A 22,063-nucleotide genomic window follows, 5' to 3' on the forward strand; every position below is an offset into this window, starting at 1 on the left:
TTCCTAAGGAGTGCCAAGATTGTAAAGAAGCATTAGGGTGTGAAGTGTAAAGACTACAGTACAAGAGAACTATTTACAAGTTACTCAACATATGTACAAGTAATCTGTAAATTATGTTTATTCTGAATGCAGTATCTACTTTACTAGGTGAAGTGTGGTCAGATAGCTTACAATTCCAAAACTGGATATTCAGTGTCTTATTTAAATCAGATCGTTTTTTATTAAAGTCATTAAAACGTTTTTTTTTTGTTGTTTTTAATACAAACAGGACAAAAATATAATGAACATAAAGAAGGATATTCAGGGTCTGTATTAATACATACCCCAGGGAAATACTTTCGGTGAAGTCTAGTCTGTTTCCTGCTGACTCTTTCCGGATCTTTCACACCCTCAGACTCCTCTCGAATGCTGTCAAAGTAAGGGTGTTCTAGAAGCTGCTGACAGGTTAGCCTCTCTGAGGGGTCCATGTGCAGGCAGCCCTGTGCGTGCAGAAACAGGAGAGGTGAGTAATAGATCATTTTATCCAAGGAAACCCCTGCTATGTGCCGTCACAGTCCATACATTCTATATTACTGCATTTATGGTGACTGATTCTTTTAGAGTGGTTGGAATCTGTTCTATAAGTTGTGCGAAAGATTGGGAAATGTATTTTTATGTTTGTCCTTATCATATAATGGCTGTTTTGGGGGGTTTTTGTTGTTTTTTTTAAGCCATTTGTTCACTTTAAAAAAAATGATGTGTGAGCATAGCTTGTATCTAGAATGGTGTGCTCACTGCATGCTTAAATTCTTTAATTCAGTAGTACATCACAGATTCCACATTAAGCATTACCTTCATTAGTCCTAAAGCGTTAGATGAGATATTTGTAAATCTCTGTTCCAAGGGCTCCTGTAAATAGAAATAAGGCATTCATGGGTTGACGCTTCTGCTTCTATATAGGGATATGATGCATTAAATTGTAAATTATCAGTAGGGCCTGATGCTGGAAATTTATGTCATACCCTAAAGACCCAGTGGAAGGTGAAGATGTTATGAGAAGTTACCCCGCTCAGAGAGACTCTGCTTCCTAAGGAATCACAGAGTAGTTGTAGCTACACAGTGCTCTCTATCTCTCTACACATTCATCACAGGTGTGTGTCATCTCTGGTAAGTATGCAACATTGGGGTCCATTTATGCTGCGTTTACACGGAACAATAATTCGCCCGATCGTACGATTAACGATTTCGAAGTAACGATATTTTTTTTTATAACGATCAGCGTTTAGACGGAACAATATATCGTACAGAAAAATCATTGTGCGATCGTTTTGCGATCGCTTAAGCCTATCTCGCACATAGGGGAAATCGGTTAACGACTGTTGACACAGAACGGTCTGTGAATTTTTTTGCAAATGACGATTTAAGAACATGTTTAAAGATCAAAATGAACGATTTCTTGCTCGACGGTCAATCGTTCGCTACGTTTACACGTACGATTATCGTTCGAATCCGATCGCTATCAAATTCGCACGATAATCGTTCCGTGTAAATGCAGCATTACACAGAAAGATTATCTGACAGGTTATTTGCCAAAGATTTGAAGCCAAAGCCAGTAACAGACTATAAACAGATCAGGTCATAAAGGAAAGCCTGAGATTTCTACTCTTTTCAAATCCACTCCTGGCTTTGGCTTCAAATCTTTGGCAGATAATCTGTCAGATAACTTTCTGTGTAAATTGACCCTTAAACTTTCCACTTAGCATGATCTGTGTTCATGCCCAAGACCGCAAGGACCCTTATATTAATCCAATTCATCCCCTAATAGATATTAAGTCTGGGTTCACACATAGTATGCTGGAAGTAGTTTGTGCAGGTTTTTTTTCTATTTTAGATGGAAACTTTCTTATCTTTAATATTTCCTCCATGACCCATTAAAAACGCAATAATAATTTTTCTGTTCCATTTGCATTTGTAGTTTCTCTTACCATATTCTCAGGATCCGGTATGCTGACCCCACTAAAGAACTGGTTTGTGCTGAAAACCTGTTGATGCCGAGGAATCAGATCACCTACATTGATAAGAAAGTCAGTACTAAATGTCCAGAACATACATCTATAGATGGGCAGGGGTCAGGTCCTGAAATATTTAACCTAACTTACCTAAACTTTTCCTTATCAGGTATAGCTGATCCACATCAGACTTGCCGGGCCAAAGTGGAATTCCCGATAGAAGCTCTGCAAACACGCAGCCAATGGCCCATACATCCACGGGGGGTCCATACTGCGTGTCTCCTACCAGAAGTTCAGGGGCACGGTACCACCTTGTAGCCACGTAATCTGTATAGTAGTCACAGGGCCCAGCTGTGTGTGTAAAGACAAGTTTATACAGATCATATAGAATAGAACAACTTATATTAATAGGCTGATGAGATTGTTACTGCGTAGAAGGAATTATAGTATTTGTACTCACTTAATATCCTTGCAAACCCAAAGTCACAGAGCTTGATGACAGAGTGCTTGGTGATGAGGATATTTTCCGGCTTCACATCACGATGAATACACTAGCAATATACAAAGTACATCAGTACAATGGCAGTCTCAAAGTATAGCTTAAAATAGACGCGGTCACAAAAATATTTTAATGTAAAAAGTTATGATTGATTGGGAACTCACTGCTCATTTTACTCCCCAGCTCACTGCAATCTCAGTATAGGAAGCTCCATTATTAGTCTATGTGGCTGCCAGGATGGAGATGCTCCCCACTCATTTTCCTGATCAGTGCGGGTCTCCACAGAGAGATGCGCAGCAATCAAAACTGGTGACTAGAGATGAGCGAACCTGAGCAAGCTCGAGGATCACTCATCTCTACTTGTGACCTGTCAAAAGTTTATTTAAAAGGGGTACTATTTATTTCTATTTAAAAATCTCCAGTCTTCCAGCTGCTGTATGTCCTGCAGGAAGTGGTGTATTCTCTCCAGTCTGACACATTTCTCTCTGCTGCCACCTCTGTCCATGTCAGGAACTGTCCAGAGCAGCAGCAAATCCTCATAGAAAACCTCTCCTGCTTTGTCATAAAGTATTGGAAAATAGACTTATTTATAAAAGTATGTATGAATTTATGGCCTTGTAGAAGATGCCTTATTTAATGGAATTTATGGAAGTCTAAAGAAGGCAAGGAAAACTCTCTTTGTAAATCTATAAATGAGCGTATATTATCTTTGTACAATTGGGATACTTTGGTTATACCTCTGTCTATCCATAGTGAAATGTCTAACTTAGGTAATTGTACAGCTAGGAAGGACAGGGGAATAAAACTTTTGGGTAATAAGGATTTAACCCCTGTTTGTTCATGTATAACTTCAATTCAGGAGAAATAAACCTCTCCTCTCTACTCCCAATATATCATTGTTAATTGTGACTTGAAACACGATTATGTCAGATAAACCGTTGACATCACTTGCGTGACTAACACCTTTCCACAGTCTATGTACCCATGATAACTACTTAAGAGCTAACCCCTCTAATAACTGACCCATTAACAATGAAGATGGTTCTGTTTTAGTGTATATTAATGTTCCTGTTTACTCCTCTTTCACCATGGTCCTAGTTAACCGGACTTTTATGTTACTATATCTCACATGTAACCATAAGCTTTATTGTATCCTACTATGCCGCGTTTTGTACAAATACATGTTTTATTGGGCATTTGTTAAAATACTTTTGAAAAACTTTCAATAAAAAGATTGAACAGAAAACCTCTCCTGCTCTGGACAGTTCCTGACATGGACAGAGGTGGCAGCAGAGAGCACTGTGTCAGCCTGGAAATAATTATTTTTAAATCGCCCTTGATTCCAGAGCCCCATACAAGCTATAGGGGGTGAAAAAAATCTTGCTTCCGATGATTGCAATACTTCTCATATGAGTTGCTTGGGGTGTGAAAATGTTGCTTCTCTGTTTGAAAATCTTTGTTGATAATGAATTTATAAGGAAAAAAAAAAGAACATTAAAAAGTCAAAGCACATTACATGATTGAGGTAAATGGCAGACTGGTACATAGGGACAGAGGACACTGCCTGCAAGGGCTTACAATCCTGCAGGACATACATCAGATAAGTACTGGAAGACAGGAGATTATTAAACAAAAATAAATTACAATCTGTATAACTTTCTAAAACCAGCTGATTTGAAAGAAAAATAATTTCACTGAACTATCCCTTTAATGACTCGTATGCTTTAGCACCTTTCAATACCTGGATTAGCGACCAGTCCGAACAATTACAGGAGACGAGCTCCATCTTAAATGACACTGTCATGAGATGCATAGCCGAAGAGAAACACTGTCAGCCTGGCTCTCCTATCAGTATCTTATAGATAACCTCGTGTACAGCACCGCTACCTTATACAAATAGTACAGCCCCAAAAATCTACACTATGTTATACACCCCCAGCAACTGAGGGGTTAACCGTGAGAGAGAGAAAAAAAAAGCTGTAAGATCAATTAGCTAAAAACGTGAGGCCGACCATCTAAATGATCAAAGAGGGAGACCGGGTGTCACAGGAGAGATCAGTGCAAGACGAGACGCAAATGTGCCGTGTAATCTAGCTAGAAATGCTAATAGCTTCTATATTTGGCCGTGTACTGGCTCCAGGAGGGAGATGGTGAGGAGATCAAAGGGAGATACAAGCAATAGGGCCTGTGGGGTGTAATGTGCAGGACAACCATGACATTATATCTGCCCTGGAGGGGCTGTGAAAGCCTGGCTGCAGAACAGGATTTGGTAGGAAGATAACAGCGGTTACTTAAGGCGTGAGCAACGTGAGACAAGACACAGACATTAACGGTAGGGTCACATGGGGCAGCTTGTCCATACAGCCTCCACAGCCGGGTTTCCCTGCAGGAACACAGAATTTTCCACCTGCAAACCCTCATGAAAAAATCCACAGTGTATTTGTCCCATGTGAACATATAAGGTTAAAAGGTAAACTCCGCTAAAGTTTAACATTGTAATTGATCATAAGGGAATTCTCTTTTCCATCCTTGATAACCAAACTGGCTACATCACTGACACACACAATGAGAAGGAGAATCCACCTGTCCAATCTAACAATAGTCACATGACATCATATAATACATCACAGTCTTCACACTTACATTGTGCCTGTGGCAGAAGTTGACGGCCTGTAGTGTCTGCCATGTGATGCTTTTGACAAGATGTTCTGGAACGCTGCGAATAAAAAAGAAAAATGTTCAGATGAGGGTGAATAAACCACTAAAATGTTGTTATCTCTATGGGACAAACGTATATGCTTTCCTCCCCCCCAAAAAAATATCTAATAGAGCATCAAAATGAAGAATGTATACATGGCTATGAACTCTGAAGGTGCAGCCTTACAATAGCCATTCCTTATTCGCACTGTATTAACCCATTCTTGACCCTAAACCACTTGATGAATTGCGCTGCCACAGAAACAGACTAAAGGATGCGCTGAAATGAATTCCTTTCCCGTCATAAAACCGTGAATCCAAACACACAGGATGTGTTGTAAAGCAGCTGTCAATGCAGGCCGGGCCCCATAAAGGCTAGGCACACTGGGCTCCATTCACTGCTGCCTATACCAAAGACCTGCAATGTGCCTTTAACCTCTTACATCCCAGGTGCTGATATGACTGCAGTTCAACAAAATTACAAAAAAAGTAAAAAAGGACCCCTTATTGGTATGCAAAAGTCCCCTTTACCAGAGGCCGCTCCATGTCCTTCAAAGGCAATTACCTCACTACAGTCTGAATATACTCTTATCCCTAATGTTTCAAGAAACCAACATATCTTTTACATATAGTCCAGTGTGTATGCTTGTATCCCTTATGCTGGTACTTCTCAGCTGCTGCATGTCCTTCAGGAGGTGGTATATTCTTTCCAGCCTGACTATGTCAGGAACTGTCCAGAGCAGGAGAGGTTTTCTCTGGGGATTTGCTGCTGCTCTAGACAGTTCCTGACATGGACAAAGGTGGCAGCAAAGAGCACTGTGTCAGACTGGAAAGAATATGCCACTTCCTGCAGAACATACAGCAGCTGATAAGTATGGCAAGACTGAAGATTTTTAAATAGAAGTAAATTACATATCTGTATAACTTTCTAACACCAGTTGATATAAAAGAAAAAAAAAAGTTGCCAAGCCTATTTAATCTGCCCCAGCTGTCCGCTCACTATCACGGGTGATGTTGGCAGGCATGCTCCATTAATATACAGAGGAATGAGATGAGTGTTGCAATTGTTTAATATGACCCAAGCAGAACAATAAGATTTCGGCAGAATCTCTCTCTCCTTATAAAACCTTTGTTTGTTTTGGCGACTGTTTCCTCATATAAAAGATTAGTGCAGCTTGCCTAGCAAAGTAACAAGCACTTAACCTGCACTTAGGTGTACGGTGTCTGCTTACTACAAAGGCCCTTCTGGCTTTCTTTAGTTTATAACTAGTCGGCGAGTCTTAGATGTGATAGAGTCTGATAATCCGGTATGAATGGCCTCGGAGGGTGACAATCCACTGCTTGCAATAGGTGCAGCATGTCTTGTTGGGAAAATCCTGCTCCTTACCTTGCTGGGAGTCAGCGTTTGCATTGTACGTGTAGATGTGGAATGAGAAATGGGGTCAAGAGCACTAAATGGTCCTTGCCAAACCAACAACGTGACATTCAGTGTTACATGTAAATGGCACAGTGATCAGCTGGTAAATGAACAAATGCTGATCACTGGGACTGTGTGGCCAGACAAATCAGAGGGGGATGTGCTGCTGAAAATAATGCAAGTGAATGGCAGCAAGCGTCCAGGGATTGTTCTAAGTAACAGTACTAATAGGGCTGGGTAAAGGATCCTCATGACAAGCACTGACCAACATTTATATAGCTGTTTGGTTGCCCATGTAAAAAGACGTTAGAGCTGGCCAGCAATCCCTCGTGACTCTTGGTGTAACTGGTGGGTTTTGGTGACTTTTTTTTTTTTTATCATCGGCTTAACGTAAAATCCCATTAAAAGTCTGAATAAGCTTTTTATTAAAATATTGCATTGCCCCCCAAAAGTTAGACAAATCACCAATATACACTTATCATGGGAAATGTTTATAAAGGGCTTTTTTCCCTGACACTGAGGGACACAGGGCACTGGAGGGACACTGAGCATCCCTCTGCCATCATCCTCTCCAGCAGCACAGCTCTGGGAGTCAGGTCGTGACATCACCATTTTATCCAGGAAGTGGCATCACCATGTTATCCAGGAAGTGAGGCCTTGATGCAGTAGTGCAGTAGTAAGTGCAGGGAAAAAAAGCACTTCATAAGCATTTCCCGTAAAAAGTGTATATTGGTAATTTGTATACCTTTTGGGGGGCAATACAATACTTTAATAAAAAGTTTCGCCAGACTTCTCCTTTAAGCAACATGTCTCTGCCATAGGGATGTCAGAACACCCACCTGGTTTTACAAAGCAGGCAAGATAATCATGCTGATCTTATAGCTGGTCATACATATAAGACAGCTGTCCTGATCCCAAACATACATATCTTCTGTAAAAATTACTGATGCTCCCATAGACACCTATAGTTGGATCGGTGATGCAATTACGGCCTGTACTTGAACATGATAAATAGCCTTATATTTAACGAGACAGCCGCCTTCCGCCGATATCATCACGCAGTGGGAACATAGCCTTAAACAGGCAAGTTACAACTGCAATAAAGTAGCAGATTCAAAGGTTGCACAAAATATTTTGGTCGTGGAACTTGGATTAGACTTTGCTGTCATATGACATGGGTCACCGTGTAGCCCTACCCAAAAACTACTTGGATTTGCAGTAGATTTCTGTACCAGCATCGTAAAGGAGATCAGTGCAGAACCTGAGCTGAGATGCACATTGTAAATACGCATCATGGTAATTTAGACCTGCTGCAGATTTAATGATAACTTTAAGGAGAAATCCACAATAAATCTTCATTGGTGTGGAAATGCTATGGATCCGCAGCAAAATCCAATACTACACATTTTAAATTACAAATTTGCAACTATATTCACTTCTGCAAATCCACAACAAAATCTACACAATTTGGTGTGGACTTTCAGCTGTGAATTTAAATGTAGGTTACATAAGTAATGCAAAGACTTTGTACTATAAAGGCGCTGACAACAAATACATGGTTCAATATTTTGTCTAATAAGGATTAAAGGCACAAACATCAGGGGCGAAATGTAAATCTTTAAAACAGGAAACCAAACACGATTTTACATTTGTGCTTTAATCCCCATAGAAGCAATCCATAGTGAATGTAGATGTCACTCCCCAGCTCCTTATCATACTGTAAGTCAACACTTTAGACAAGCCGCTGTTTACATGAGGCCTCAATCAATCAGCTGAATGTGAGCCCTTCATCCAATACAGGACCTGCTTCAGAGATTTATCAGATATTTCCATAGCACCAAGTCACTGAGCCAGGCTCTGGCCAATAAATTAGAATGAACTTATCGCTTGCACAATACAGAAAGCAAACAGTAGTCCTGGCTGTCATTGCTGAATGTTCTAATACCCTTTATGTAACCAGGGGAGTGTCTAAGGGTGTCAGGGTAGGAATCCACAACTGTAACCCAACAGGATCACATTGGGTTCTCAACATGGAGATTCTTAATGTATTTCCCCATTGCATCAAATTGGAGCCATCCGTCACTCTGTTCTGTTGTTTGTGGTGTCTGTTTCTAGGAAAGCTGAGTGTTAACCTTTATGGCTGCTATTATAGATTTCATACCTGTCACCTTACCTGCTAAATGCATTGATTCATCATCTAGGTTAAAGAGATTATCCCAAAATTAAAGGGAAACTAAGAGCTGGTTTGAAGCAACTAACCTGTTATTATGTTTGCACAGAGCACAGATGCTGAGAATGAAGGTCTTTTTCTTACATTAATTCTTAAAGGGGTATTTCCCCCCAAATTGTTTTGCATTAATACATTGCCCACCCATAGATTTCCATCTTTCCAATATCAATTTATTTTGGATTCTGCACAGTTTTGCTGTTATCTAGGTGCATTCACCCTTACCAAATGTATAGAATCATCAAATCTCAGTCCAACTCCTCACCACTCCCTGCTTCTGGCCCCCACCCTCCGTGTCGGGATCATGTGTACTCTGTCTCTTCAGTGGGCTGGGTTAATGCTTCTAACTCAGCCCACTGAAGTGAGGAAGGACACTGACAGCTGCTGCTGATCAGTGTCTCCCACCCCCCAGGTGACCCATGTGCCCCCCCTGCCCCTGAGCTCACCTCTGGCCCCCACACTGTGCCCCCTGACTGTGCCCCCCACCCCGATGGCTCACCCATTTCCCCAGTTCTCAATCCGATCGATTATCTGTGGGATATGCAGGAGAAACAAGTCCAATCTATGGAGGCCGCACCTGACCCCTTACAGAATCTGCTGCTGATATCTTGGTGTAGATACTACAGGGCTGCTTCAGAGGTCTTGTGGTATAAGGCTTCAACAAGGCAGAACATAAGAGGAGCAAGACAATATTGGGCAAGTAGGTTTACTTTATTGGCTGATCGATGTATCATTTTACACTTACCCTCGTGGATGTCTGTCGAGTTCATGGAGGACGGTGTGGTCACAATATTCAAAGACTAGATGCAATTTCCTCTTCCGTCTAAACACTTCCAGGAGGTTCACAAGGTTGGGATGCTTTAATTGCTGCAAAAGAAGACAAGATATTTTGTTGGGACTAACTACAAAAATGAAAGATGAACAGATCAATTTGCCATATCAAAACATTTGTAGAGCAAGCATCTTCTCAGTAATTGGTCTATTACAGAATAAACTAATCAGGTCAATATTTCAAATAGTTTTAACTTGTGATTCCACCAAAAGCCACAAATAATTCTGGACCAAGCACATCGGGGACTACAGTGTCCAGCTGTCTAAGGCTGGGTTCACACTGAGGAATTCAAGCAGGAAGTTTTCTGCTTGAAATTCCTCGCCTATTCAGCTCCGAATAGCAGCAGAATTTCAGCGGAATTCAAGCAGAATTCAAACAGAATTTCAAGCCCTCTAGCGGAATCCGCCCAAAGGCCCTGTTCACACTGAGCAAGAACGTCAGAATTCCTCAGTGTGATGTCTTGAGCGAATGAGAGGGCGTGCGTGCGTTCACTTCCTCGCCTCTCTGCTCAAAGAAACTACATTTCACTTCTTTGAGCGGAGAGCGGTAGCAGCGGACGCGTGTACGCCCTCTCATTCGCTCAAAGCAGCACACTAAGCAAGGCGGGATTCCGCGGCGGAGCTCCGACATTCTTACTCAGTGTGAACATGGCCAAAAAATTGACATGTCAATTCTTCAGGCAGAAAGCGGATCCGCAGCGGAATTGTACATTCACAATGTACATTCACAATGTTTATTCTTTACGGGTAGAATTCCACACGCATTTTGCAGCGAAAGCCGCCTGAAAATCAGCGAGAATTCCTCAGTGTGAACCCAGTCTAAGGGTACTATTACACGGAACGATAATCGGCCGAATTGGCCCATTTCGGCCGATTATCGCTCCATGTAATAAATACAATGATCAGCCGATGACAACGATCATCGGCTGATCGTTGATATAGGTTTGGACCTATTTTCGTCGGGCGCCAACTGCGCACCGCTACGTGTTATAGCAGTGCGCGGCCGGCGACTGACGATATACATTACCTATCCACGTTCCAGGCTGCTGCTGCGTTCTTCTTCTTTCCGGGTCCTGTGCGCTCTAGCTTCAGAGTGGCCTGTCAGCTGACAGGCCGCCCGGCCAATCACAGGCCGGGACCGCCACAGCCGACAGGCTACTCCGAAGTTAGAGCGCACGGGACCAGTGGAGAAGATGACCGCAGCAGCAGCCCTGGAAGGTGGATAGGTAATGTATATAGTTAAGCAAGGGCTGCAAGGACATCGGTAACGATGTCCCTGCAGCCCTTGTTTAACGATTATCGGGCCGTGTAATAGGCCCAGTAATCTAGCAGATCGCTGCTCGTTTACAGGTATTATCGGGCCCCCATCGGCCCGTGTAATACCACCCTAATTCTAGAAGTCTGGGGTCTCCAAATTGTGACTTTTCAACTGTTGCAAAACTACAATGATATCATGCCTGACAGCAAACTCTGGGAACCACTGGTTGGTCAACCCTGATAAACTGCAACCCATCGGTGGGCTACCTGCTTAGTTTGGGCATTCTGGGAGTTGTAGTTTTACAACAGTGGAATAGCCAAAGGATGGGGAAAAGAACTGTAGGTTTAACACTTTATGTGCATCTCCTTGATGTCCTTCTCTTGGCCCATTAATAAACATGGACACAAAACATTTTGTAGAAATCTCTGCATGATGAATGTTGGCAGCTTCCCTGTTTGCTCTTCTTCTTTTGTAATAAACCATGTCTAATGTCAAAGGACCTTATCATGGCATAAAATGCCTAAAGAGATTTACATGTCCCATGTCCTGGAGGCAACGTCAAAGCGCTAGATAATACTGCTAAGATCAAAACACAAATACAGCCATTGAAACGCGGGCTATCCCCGTTGCTCACAGGACACACACAAATCGGATTCCTATCCATCTCTGGCACACAGTGACCCGGTAGGTATTGTTGGTTACAATTCAGCGTTCACTAAATATTTGCTTTTTTGCAGGTCTGTATAGGGAGGATCAGAGCAGCTTAACTACACAAACATGTTGCCAGATAGAGCTTGGCATTCCAATGGTCAATAAACAGAGGTGGTTACTATTGACCAAGAGCAGGAGAACACTCCTCAAGCAGGTCTCCACAAGTCACACAGATAAGGAGGCGCCGGTCATTCAGAGCCCGGATGAAGAAAGAAAGCTTGTGAAAATTTTTTACAAGTGGTACCAAAGCCTAAACTAATGAAGATTTTACAAGCAGCGCCAATGCCTGCAAATACCAATAGATGGGATGTCCTGCGGCTACTGTTTCGTTGGCCATTTTATTTATTGTTTTTAATTTTTCATTTCCCGAAACTTAAAAGTTTATTTAGCTCCACTTAGATATTAAACAGGAACGGTGATCCCTAAAATCCTACTACAGAACTCCTTGCATCATTCACAAATAATTAAAGCTCTTCGCTACTGTACTGACACAGCCGTATCCGTTCAGCAGCATAGTAACATAGTAACACAGTTATTAAGGTTGAAAAAAAAAGACAAGAATCCATCAAGTTCAACCTACAGAAACCCACCAGTGTTGATCCAAAAGAAAGCAAAACCCCCTATGAGGCAGCTGCCCATTGCCCCATCACAGGGAGAAAATTCCTTCCCGTCTCCAAATGGCAACCAGAATAATCCCTGGATCAACGTTCTATCACTTGAAATCTAGTGTCCATAATGTTATACAATAATTATCAAATAAAACATCCAGGCCTTCCTTGAACTTATTCAATGAATCAGCCATGACAACAACATCATGTGGTAGAGAGTTCCACAGTCTCACTGCTCGTACAGTAAAGAATCCGCCTCAGTGCTGATGGTGAAGCCTTCTTTCCTCTAGATGTAGAGGATGCCCCCTTGTCATGGTTACAGGCCTAGGTCCAAAAAGATCACTAGAAAGATCTCAGTACTGTTCCTTTATATATTTGTACATTGTGATCAGATCTTCCTAAAGATGTCTTTTTTTCAAAGCTAAATAACGCCAAGCTTGATAATCTGTCTTGGTCCTGTAACCCACCCATTCCCTTAATGACATCAGTCACCCTCCTCTGCAAGAAATCCATTGCAAGCAACACACTGAAAGTTATGGTTAAAGGAGTAGTCCGGTGAAAAACTTTTTTTTTACTAAATCACACACATTACAAAGTTATACAACATTGTAATGTGTGTTATTTATGTGAATGGCCCCCTTTCCCGTGTTTCCACTCCCCCAATGCTTGACCCGGAAGCGTAATATTGCATACTCACATAACCAGTCGACCCCTTCAGTTCTGGCCGCCATCTTGGGTTAGATTACGTCATCTTCAGGAGGCCGGACTGACTGCTCAAGCCCTCCCTCATGCCAGCCCCCCTCCCGCGCGTCATCAGCCGCGATTGGCTGAGCATAACAGAAGACGTCTGGGGCTACAGCTGATCATGCGCACCGACAGCCTTTTGCAATACGAGGGAATTTATTTTTGCTGACTTGAGGGAGGGCTGGAACAGTCAGGCCGGCCTCCTGAAGAGTGACGTAATCGTCCCAAGATGGCGGCCGGGACTGAAGGAGTCGACAGTGATTATGTGGGTATACAGTATTACACTTCCAGGTCAAGCGTTGGGGGGTGGAAACATGGGAAAGGGGGCCATTTACATAACACACATTACAATGTTGTATAACTTGGTAATGTGTGTTATTTAGTGAAAAAAAGTTTTTCAGACAACTATGTTGTGCTGTTTAAGACATTAAAGGGGAACTCCAGATAAGGAAAACTTGTTTTCTATTAAAAGTACATTAAAAGTTAAATATATATGTGTCTATACAATGTATTACTGTATATGTGCGGTTCTGCCACACTGGTAGCTGAAAGAAATCCAGGAAGTGAAAAAAATGGCCCCTGTGCAAATCCACATTGTCTCCTGCTCCTTCTGCTCTCCCCCCTTAGGAGACAAATCAGTCATGCCTCTGTCTCACATTGTGTGTGTTTGCTGAGCAGAGGCTGATGATGCAGACAGGGGGAAGGGCGTGATGTCACAGGAGGCGGGGCTGGATCCCCCAATCCCCTGAGTGATTCACCATCTCTAACCAGCCAGAAGCAGGTGTTGCACTGATTTCTCTGAAATTAGGGCTGTGTTCACACATGTTGGAGTGTCATTGCAGTACTGCAGCGTATTCACAAAAATGATGCAGTAACACAAGTAAACGGCAAAGAGGATCAGAGCCTTATTGTGGGGCTCAACTTCAAAGATAACAGATGCTTGATCATAATATGTGCGTGGAAATGAAAAGAAAATTCTAAAAGTTCTTTATTCCAATATCAGCGTTACAGGTAGAGAATACAGCGCTGTGTGGTGTTACAGGTAGAGAATACAGAGTGCTGGGTGGTGTTACAGGTAGAGAATACAGAGTGCTGGGTGGTGTTACAGGTAGAGAATACAGCGTCCAAAAGAAAGATAGGTATTCTCAGCTCCATAAAACTTGGTACTTTATTTCAAATGCATCTTAAAATGATAAACAATAAAATCACAGCTGCGCCGACGCGTTGCGAGGCATAGCCTCTTAATCATGGCAAATTGTGTTAGATACAGATACATTTTTATACTGGTAAGATGCCGGTCTCCACATACAGACCGCCCCTAAGGGCGTCACTAGACTGACGTGGAAGCCACATGACTTACTAACAAGCTCAGGTGTATAGGAAAAAGGGGAGTAACGGAATACAAATACATATAAAAATAAGAGGTAAGTATACATTAATAAATATAGTATAGATCATTTTTCAGATTCAAACCTTTAGGATATCGAGTGTCTAAAACCAAAATCCAGAAAGCCTCCCGTTTCCTCAAAAGCTGGACCCAGTCGCCCCCCCTTATGGGTTTGTTAACCCTCTCCAGGGCACATACTGAAAGGCTACTGGTGTCTCCTCCATGGCAATCAATAAAATGTCTGGAAAAACCAGAAACAGCTTTTCTATAAAACGCATTATGTGAACGAGAATACAGCGTGCTGGGTGGTGTTACAGGTAGAGAATACAGAGTGCTGTGTGGTGTTACAAGTAGAGAATACAGTGTGCTGTTACAGGTAGAGAATACAGCGTGCATTGTGGTGTTACAGGTAGAGAATACAGCGTGCTGTGTGGTGTTACAGGTAGAGAATACAGCGTGCTGTGTGGTGTTACAGGTAGAGAATACAGCGTGCATTGTGGTGTTACAGGTAGAGAATACAGCGTGCTGTGTGGTGTTACAGGTAGAGAATACAGCGTGCTGTGTGGTGTTACAGGTAGAGAATACAGCGTGCATTGTGGTGTTACAGGTAGAGAATACAGCGTGCTGTGTGGTGTTACAGGTAGAGAATACAGCGCTGTGTGGTGTTACAGGTAGAGAATACAGCGCTGTGTGGTGTTACAGGTAGAGAATACAGCGTGCTGTGTGGGTGGGACAACAATGAAATCATGAAGTAATGCAAATAATTCAGTAACACAATGAAACTGTAATGTGTGAACACAGCCTTGATGTTTTGCAATAGATTTGGGTGGGGAATGTGCAGGGTGGGGGGCTGTGATGAACAGCTGAGGGAAAGCATTGCATTCTGGAACCTGTAGTACTGAGTAGAACTGCTCAACCAGAAGTACAAAAAACACAAAACAGAACACCCCCCCCCCCCCCCCCCCCAAAAAAAAAAATAAAATGGATTTTTTGGTAGTTTCAAAACTGGGATAGATAGGTAAGTAACGCATTATGCTTTAATTTTTTTTTAACCTCTACATGGAGTTCCCCTTTAATGATAGATAGGAAACAAAGCTGCTCAAAAGATTTCGCTGCAATCCCCAATGTGTTCATTACTTTCAGATAAGCTAATTTGCACAGATGAGCAGTGCAATAAATACCTTATAATCGGATTGTTAAAGACCCTGGAGAAATAGCAGTCTACAAGCTAACTGCTGGATTAACTACAGACTGCCCACAATGCCGTGCGATTCAGAGGGAAGCGGTAATCCCACATGCATATATTAAAGACACAGTTTCCCAGGAAATGAAATATTGATAACTGGCTGCGCTAATGTATATAACTACTACAGCACTTGCTGGTGGTCACAATCCTGCTCATAGCCAATATAAACAACCGACACACCAGCATAATAAATTGACTGCAAGTCACTTGTATCTGAAATCCATTAGCAGGCAGATCCAATTTATTTTTCACTAAGGGAAGGAAATAATTCACCAGATCCCTTGCGTACAAGTAGGTAAGTGTGAACAATACACAAAAAAGGATCAGTAGAGCTATTAGTCTCAAAACATGGGAATAGCCAGATGTCCCTTCTGGAGAGGAAACATGTTGCTAAGGGGAGTCTCTGACTCTGACGTAAAAGGGGCCACCCTGGTATTTCCCTATTTGTGTCCCACTACTCACAACTGAGTGGGACTTAAGGGGCTACGTATCAGGGTGGTTTAGTGATCTCTCCTCTGAGAGGCACCCCTTAGCAATAGATTTCCATCCCAGGAGGGATATTTGCCCATTCCAGTGTTTTGAGACTTATAACTGAGGCTCCACTGACCCCTTTTTTTGCATATTCAATTTTTTTTAGGGGCAATGTTTCAATGGAGACTCTTAATTGAGTACTACATTGACCAATTTTGCTGATCTCCCTGAGCTCAGCTGTAACCCAGTCCGAGGAGGATGAGGAAGGGGTACTATTATTCTCCCACTGGTCTCGTTTCATCATCCTAGATGTGATGTATAGATATAGCAATATCCAGGCTCGGACTGGGCCACCGGGGGGCCGGGGGGCCGGGGGATCCCCCGGTGGGCCCTCCCCCCCCTTAAAGGGCCCAGAGCTAGAGGTGGGCCTCATGTTCAGGATCTCCCTATAATCGGTAGATTTAGGGGCCCTCTGCTGCCTTCCACACTGCTCTAATGATGAAAGAATGGCAGCAGGGCCCCTTCTTTCACACAACTACTGTAAACTCATGGGCCCCCCTCCCCCTGTACTGTAAGTGGAACGGTCCGGTCCTGATCAGCTTCGGGAGTGTCTCTCTTCCTGCCTGTCAGGAGCCCACACCTGTGGCAGCAGGAACATGGAGAAAGCTGAAGAGAGAAGCAGCAGCAGGACCCCCTCCATCCTCCTGCAGTCATGTCTCCCCCTCCTGCTGCTGTGTGTGGAGTCGGTGACGGGGAGAAGGGGGAGAGGCTGCAGCCTGCACGGAAGAGGAGACAGTGAAGATGGAGACTAATGGACCCCTGGAGCTTCCTGCATAAAAAGTCAGTGTGTGTGAGTGTATATATAAGTCAGTGTGTGTGAGTGTATATATAAGTCAGTGTGTGTGAGTGTATATATAAGTCAGTGTGTGTGAGTGTATATATAAGTCAGTGTGTGTGAGTGTATATATAAGTCAGTGTGTGTGAGTGTATATATAAGTCAGTGTGTGTGAGTGTATATATAAGTCAGTGTGTGTGAGTGTATATATAAGTCAGTGTGTGTGAGTGTATATATAAGTCAGTGTGTGTGAGTGTATATATAAGTCAGTGTGTGAGGGTATATAAGTCAGTGTGTGTGAGTGTATATATAAGTCAGCGTGTGAGGGTATATAAGTCAGTGTGTGTGAGGGTATATAAGTCAGTGTGTGAGGGTATATAAGTCAGTGTGTGTGAGGGTATATAAGTCAGTGTGTGTGAGTTAGGGCTGGGCAATTAATCGAATTAATTTGATTAATTTGCCTAGATTTTAAGAATCGATTTCAATCTCTTTGAAAATCGTATAATTCGATTTTCAAAGAAAAGAAAAAAATACCCTCTGACCTGCAGGGGGGAGCAGTGGCGCTCTGGGCAAGCTGCTCCTCCTGCAGGTCAGAGCGGGACTGCACGCCAGCACCCAGAGGACCAACGCCGCCCACCTATTAGTGAGCCCCACAGCCCGCCCGATGCATCAGTGTGTCCGCTATCCTCCCCTCCCCCGGAGCGTAAGTGTGCCCCGCAACCTGCCCGGAGTATAAATGACATCCCCCCACGGCACGGCTTGACAGAGCCCCCCCCAGCTGCCCGGAGTGTGAGTGCGCACCGATACACCCGCCCGGCACATTGTCTCAGTGCGCCCCCCTCCTGTTCCCATCTGGAGTGCCAGTGCAAGTCCCCGCCCCGTTCCGGCCCTCAGCACGGCCTGGCGTCCAGTATTATTAGTGTCCCAGCATGCAGTGTGTTATAGCTGTGGCCCCTCCCCATAGTCATATCTGTCCACAGTCTGTGCCCACCCCTACTACCACTCCCAATCCTGCCCTACTACGACCCCCAATACTGCTCCCACTACCATTGCTACTATTACCCCCACTCCTGATACTACTACTACTCCCCTTATCTACTACTACACAATCTTCTATGCTTCTGTTACTACATCTCTTATCCACTATGCCTCTACTACTACACCCATCATAATTATAAAAAAAAATAAATTAAATAAAAAACACAGAAAGGATCTGTTCACACAATGTTGAAATTGAGTGGATGGCCGCCATATAATGGCAAATATTTGCTGTTATTTTAGAACAACGGCTGTTATATTGAAATAATGGCCGTTATTTACTGTTATATGGCGGCCATCCACTCAATTTCAACATTGTGTGAACAGATCCTTTCTGTGTTTTTAATTCACTCCTGGTTTTGGTTGCAATACTGACTGAAATATACGTAGTGTGAACCCAGCCTAAAGGGGTACTCCGGGCCAGCTGTTTAATCCGTGTACGGCCGGGGAATAGAAGGCTCCGGTAACCCTGTTCCAGAAAACCCTGTTCTCCCGTCCCGCGGCCGCTTTCTGGTGAGAGCTTCGGCATGAGACTTGACGTCTCAAGGCAGCTCAGCCATTCAGCGGTCATAGCTGGCAGCTATGACAGAAACCTACAGAAACGATTGTGACTGACAGTGGGCTATGTCGCTGGTCACATACACTGCTGAATGCAATGTTGCTGTACTAAGGTTAAAGGTTTGGCGATGGTTATGTATATGTATGTAGGGTGGGCCCCTAGGATCAATTTCCCTGGTGGGCCCAAGGTACCCCAGTCCGACACTGGCAATATCTATCTTTACCTGGTGTTGTGTGCTACAGTGACTGCACTACGCAAACAGAACAAACATTTGTTGCTTTGAGCAAATACCATTAATGTTCCAATCATCGCTCCAAAGCAACATTTCCCAGCGGATTACTCCATTCGTCTCTCTCAGGGTCCTATTACACAGGGACAATATCAGCCAATATTGCCTTGTAGAATATATAATATTGCCTTGTATAATTTTCAGTGATTGTCCCTTTTATCTAAAACAGTTCTTTATTGTATAAGTGGGTGCATTTTGTGTACATGAACTATGTGCATCCTAAATATCCGATTATAAAGAGAGGGAAGAGGATTTTTATTGCAGCGGACCCCGCTCAGTTTTATATATCTTCCCTGTTAAAAGCAATTGGATCACATGTCTAAGCGAGTTTGGCCACATCAAAATCTGCAGGTGTAACATGGGGATTTTGAGATGGGTTGGAGTTTGCAGATTTACCAACGACTTCCTGAAGATTTCACTCAAAAGGTAAAATCCACAGCAAATCCACTTGGTACCAAAAAATCCATCCAAATCCACTTGGCATTGGTACCCAAAAAATTATTCAATGTGTTAATCCATCCTAAATACAAGACAATGCACTGATGCTTGGTATCTCTGCAGCAAATCTCACTATTTATTCTATAAAGTCAGCAAAAATATAGACTCCTAGTATTGCACAGTACATTAGTCTGTCCACAAATGGATCTGTGCCACTGACAGGTACCTTAAGCATCCGAATCTCCCGTAAGGCAATTTTCTTAATCACTGGATCATCTTCTGACTCTAAGAACTTCTTTATAGCCACGATCTGTCCTGTGTCTCTATTCCTGCACTTGAAGACAACTCCATAGGAACCTTCTCCTATTTTGCCGATCTTCTCGTACTTCTCCATGAGTCCGGGCAGGCTTGATCTTCAAATGTAATCCTGTGCGTCTCAGCGGTGGACATAAGAGTCAAATCTACAACGAATCTTCTCACAAGTGGTTGTGTCTTCCCTTGGGCGGCACCTGGAAACAGAACAAAGGATTCGGTCTGAGCAGAATTTATTTTCAATGGCTGATGCGCAAATAGATGGAGCATGATATAAGAGGATAATTTATGTCCCTAGCACTCTATTCACTGCCGGCTATTGTTCCACTGAATAGCTAAAGTTGTGGAGAAAGTGACCCCGATGAGTGCGTACAGAGACTGATGGAGCATGCCACAATTTTTTTTTTCTGCCAAATTTGTATAGAAAAAAAACCTCTGTATGAAGGTGGAGACATAAGAAGGTAAAGTAGAGGCCCCATTGACCTCTATGGCAGCACTATTATGGCCCCATACAAAGCAGAGCCATAATACTGTGCGTCTTTATGTGCCCTTTGACTGGAAAAATTTCACTGAAAAATGCAAATATGAATTCAGCCATCATATATTTATTTTTAATTTATTTTTTTAATTCATATTTGCAGTTTTCAGTGAAATATATGATATATATGTGTAAAGAAGTCACTTTAAGAAAAACAACTATATGTTCATCGTGAGAGAGTCCACACAAAAACTTCTGCGTCATATGGCTATAACCTATATCATATGACACCAACATGTAGCCCAGCTTAAGATCAGTTTCAGACAAGCGTAATACTGAATCTAATGACGCAAGTTGAAAGTATCATAGATCACCATGGTGCTAAGAGTTCTCTACCCCCACAATTTGGCCTGCACCTCCAGCCATAACACAGACCCAATAAATGCATCAGGATTAGTCTGAAACCAGCCTAAGGCTATCTTCCCACACAATATTTTTGCCAAAATCAACCAAAACCAGGAGTGGATTGAAAACACAGAAAGGCTATGTTCACACATTGTTGAAATTCAGTGGATAGCCGTCATTTAATGGCAAATAATTGCTGTTATTTTATGGTAAATAACAGCAATTATTTGACATTAAATGGCGGAATTTCTACAGTGTGTGAACATAGCCTTTCTGTGTTTTCAATCCACTCCTGGTTTTGGTAGATTTAAGCAAAAATACTGTGTGGGAACATAGCCTAAAGACAATGTCAGATGCTCAGACAGCTCTGAGAATTAATCTTACTGAGGTCGTATTTCACAACTTGATTTGTGTACCAATATTACAATAGATATCCCAAAACATAAGCTGTTATGTGGCTCTACCACATCTGTGCCATCTGTATAATCTCATTTATTCATATATACCCCATAATATAGCACTGCCCTGGTTGTGCAGCTTCTGATGGAAGACAATGACTGCATAGCAAGAGAAGGAATACATCACTGATGTCTAGCCAAGTGTTTCTTAACCTGTAGTACACAATGCAGGTCCAAAAGGGGGGCCGACGCAACCCGGGCCCAAAAGGGGGGCCGACGCAACCCGGGCCCAAAAGGGGGGCCGACGCAACCCGGGCCCAAAAGGGGGGCCGACGCAACCCGGGCCCAAAAGGGGGGCCGACGCAACCCGGGCCCAAAAGGGGGGCCGACGCAACCCGGGCCCAAAAGGGGGGCCGACGCAACCCGGGCCCAAAAGGGGGGCCGACACAACAGATACTCAAGAATTTCAGTTTTGATGCAATTACGAAATGCAGCCTTATTCACACATTGCTGTTTTGGGTTTTTTTTTATTGTCAGAATTGTTTAGCAAAAATGTGACAAAACTGCATTGTATGAATAATGCCCAACACCGATTTATAAAGCGATTGAGGAGGTGACTTGGCCTCAGATTTTCCTAGATCTCAAATGACACCCTAACAAGTCCAGCGGAGTCCAGGCATCAACAGCTCAGTGTTCTAGTTGCAGATGGGTGACCTATCCAGTATTAGACAGGTGATTTTTATGTTATGGCTGGTTGGTGTCTAAGGAGTCATTGAGGGCATTGTATTGCATACGATGAAAGGATGGCTGGCTGGCTGGCTCAGGATTTCATGGTCTCTTTCCCTGGGGCAGACCTTGGCATATAACGACGGATCTCTTTTCCCCGAGTTATTGGCTCATTGTCAAAGTGTGAAGTTGAGGTGTAATTTAATGCTTCAGAACAAACAGAGGCCTCGAGGCTCATGCAAACTGCAGACCATCCGGCTCCAGCAGTGACATTAGATGCTCTATCTCTGGTGAACCGATACGCCCCGACTTTGTACACTGCGCTTCTAGTTTCCTCTGTCACTTTCTTTACTTTTTATTTTACTTTTATAATCTCTGTTTGAGACGCAATGTAACCATTGGTCACAGCAGATGTCAATTATGCAGATAGACACGTGCCGTATCTGGGTTCCTAACACTAACAAACCCTACATTTCAGGTACCAGATTGTAGATGGGGTTA

At 43.0% G+C, this 22,063-nt stretch overlaps 1 protein-coding gene across 2 annotated transcripts in view; it reads right to left on the reverse strand.

Moving 5' to 3' along the window:
* The window catches only part of CDKL1 (cyclin dependent kinase like 1), a 32,356-nt gene that overhangs the window by 1,469 nt on the left and 8,824 nt on the right, over positions 1-22,063 (reverse strand). For both annotated transcript variants that reach the window (XM_069950610.1, XM_069950611.1), the window contains exons 2-9: positions 19,470-19,752; positions 9,574-9,695; positions 5,131-5,203; positions 2,449-2,539; positions 2,139-2,339; positions 1,965-2,047; positions 832-888; positions 324-479 (exon numbers count right to left, since the gene is read on the reverse strand). In XM_069950610.1, coding sequence (XP_069806711.1) covers positions 324-479; positions 832-888; positions 1,965-2,047; positions 2,139-2,339; positions 2,449-2,539; positions 5,131-5,203; positions 9,574-9,695; positions 19,470-19,637 — 951 coding nt within the window. In that variant the 5' untranslated portion in view covers positions 19,638-19,752. The remainder of the gene's footprint in view (positions 1-323; positions 480-831; positions 889-1,964; positions 2,048-2,138; positions 2,340-2,448; positions 2,540-5,130; positions 5,204-9,573; positions 9,696-19,469; positions 19,753-22,063) is intronic.

The sequence above is a fragment of the Dendropsophus ebraccatus genome, chromosome 13 (genome assembly GCF_027789765.1).
Source record: "Dendropsophus ebraccatus isolate aDenEbr1 chromosome 13, aDenEbr1.pat, whole genome shotgun sequence".
NCBI lineage: Eukaryota > Metazoa > Chordata > Amphibia > Anura > Hylidae > Dendropsophus > Dendropsophus ebraccatus.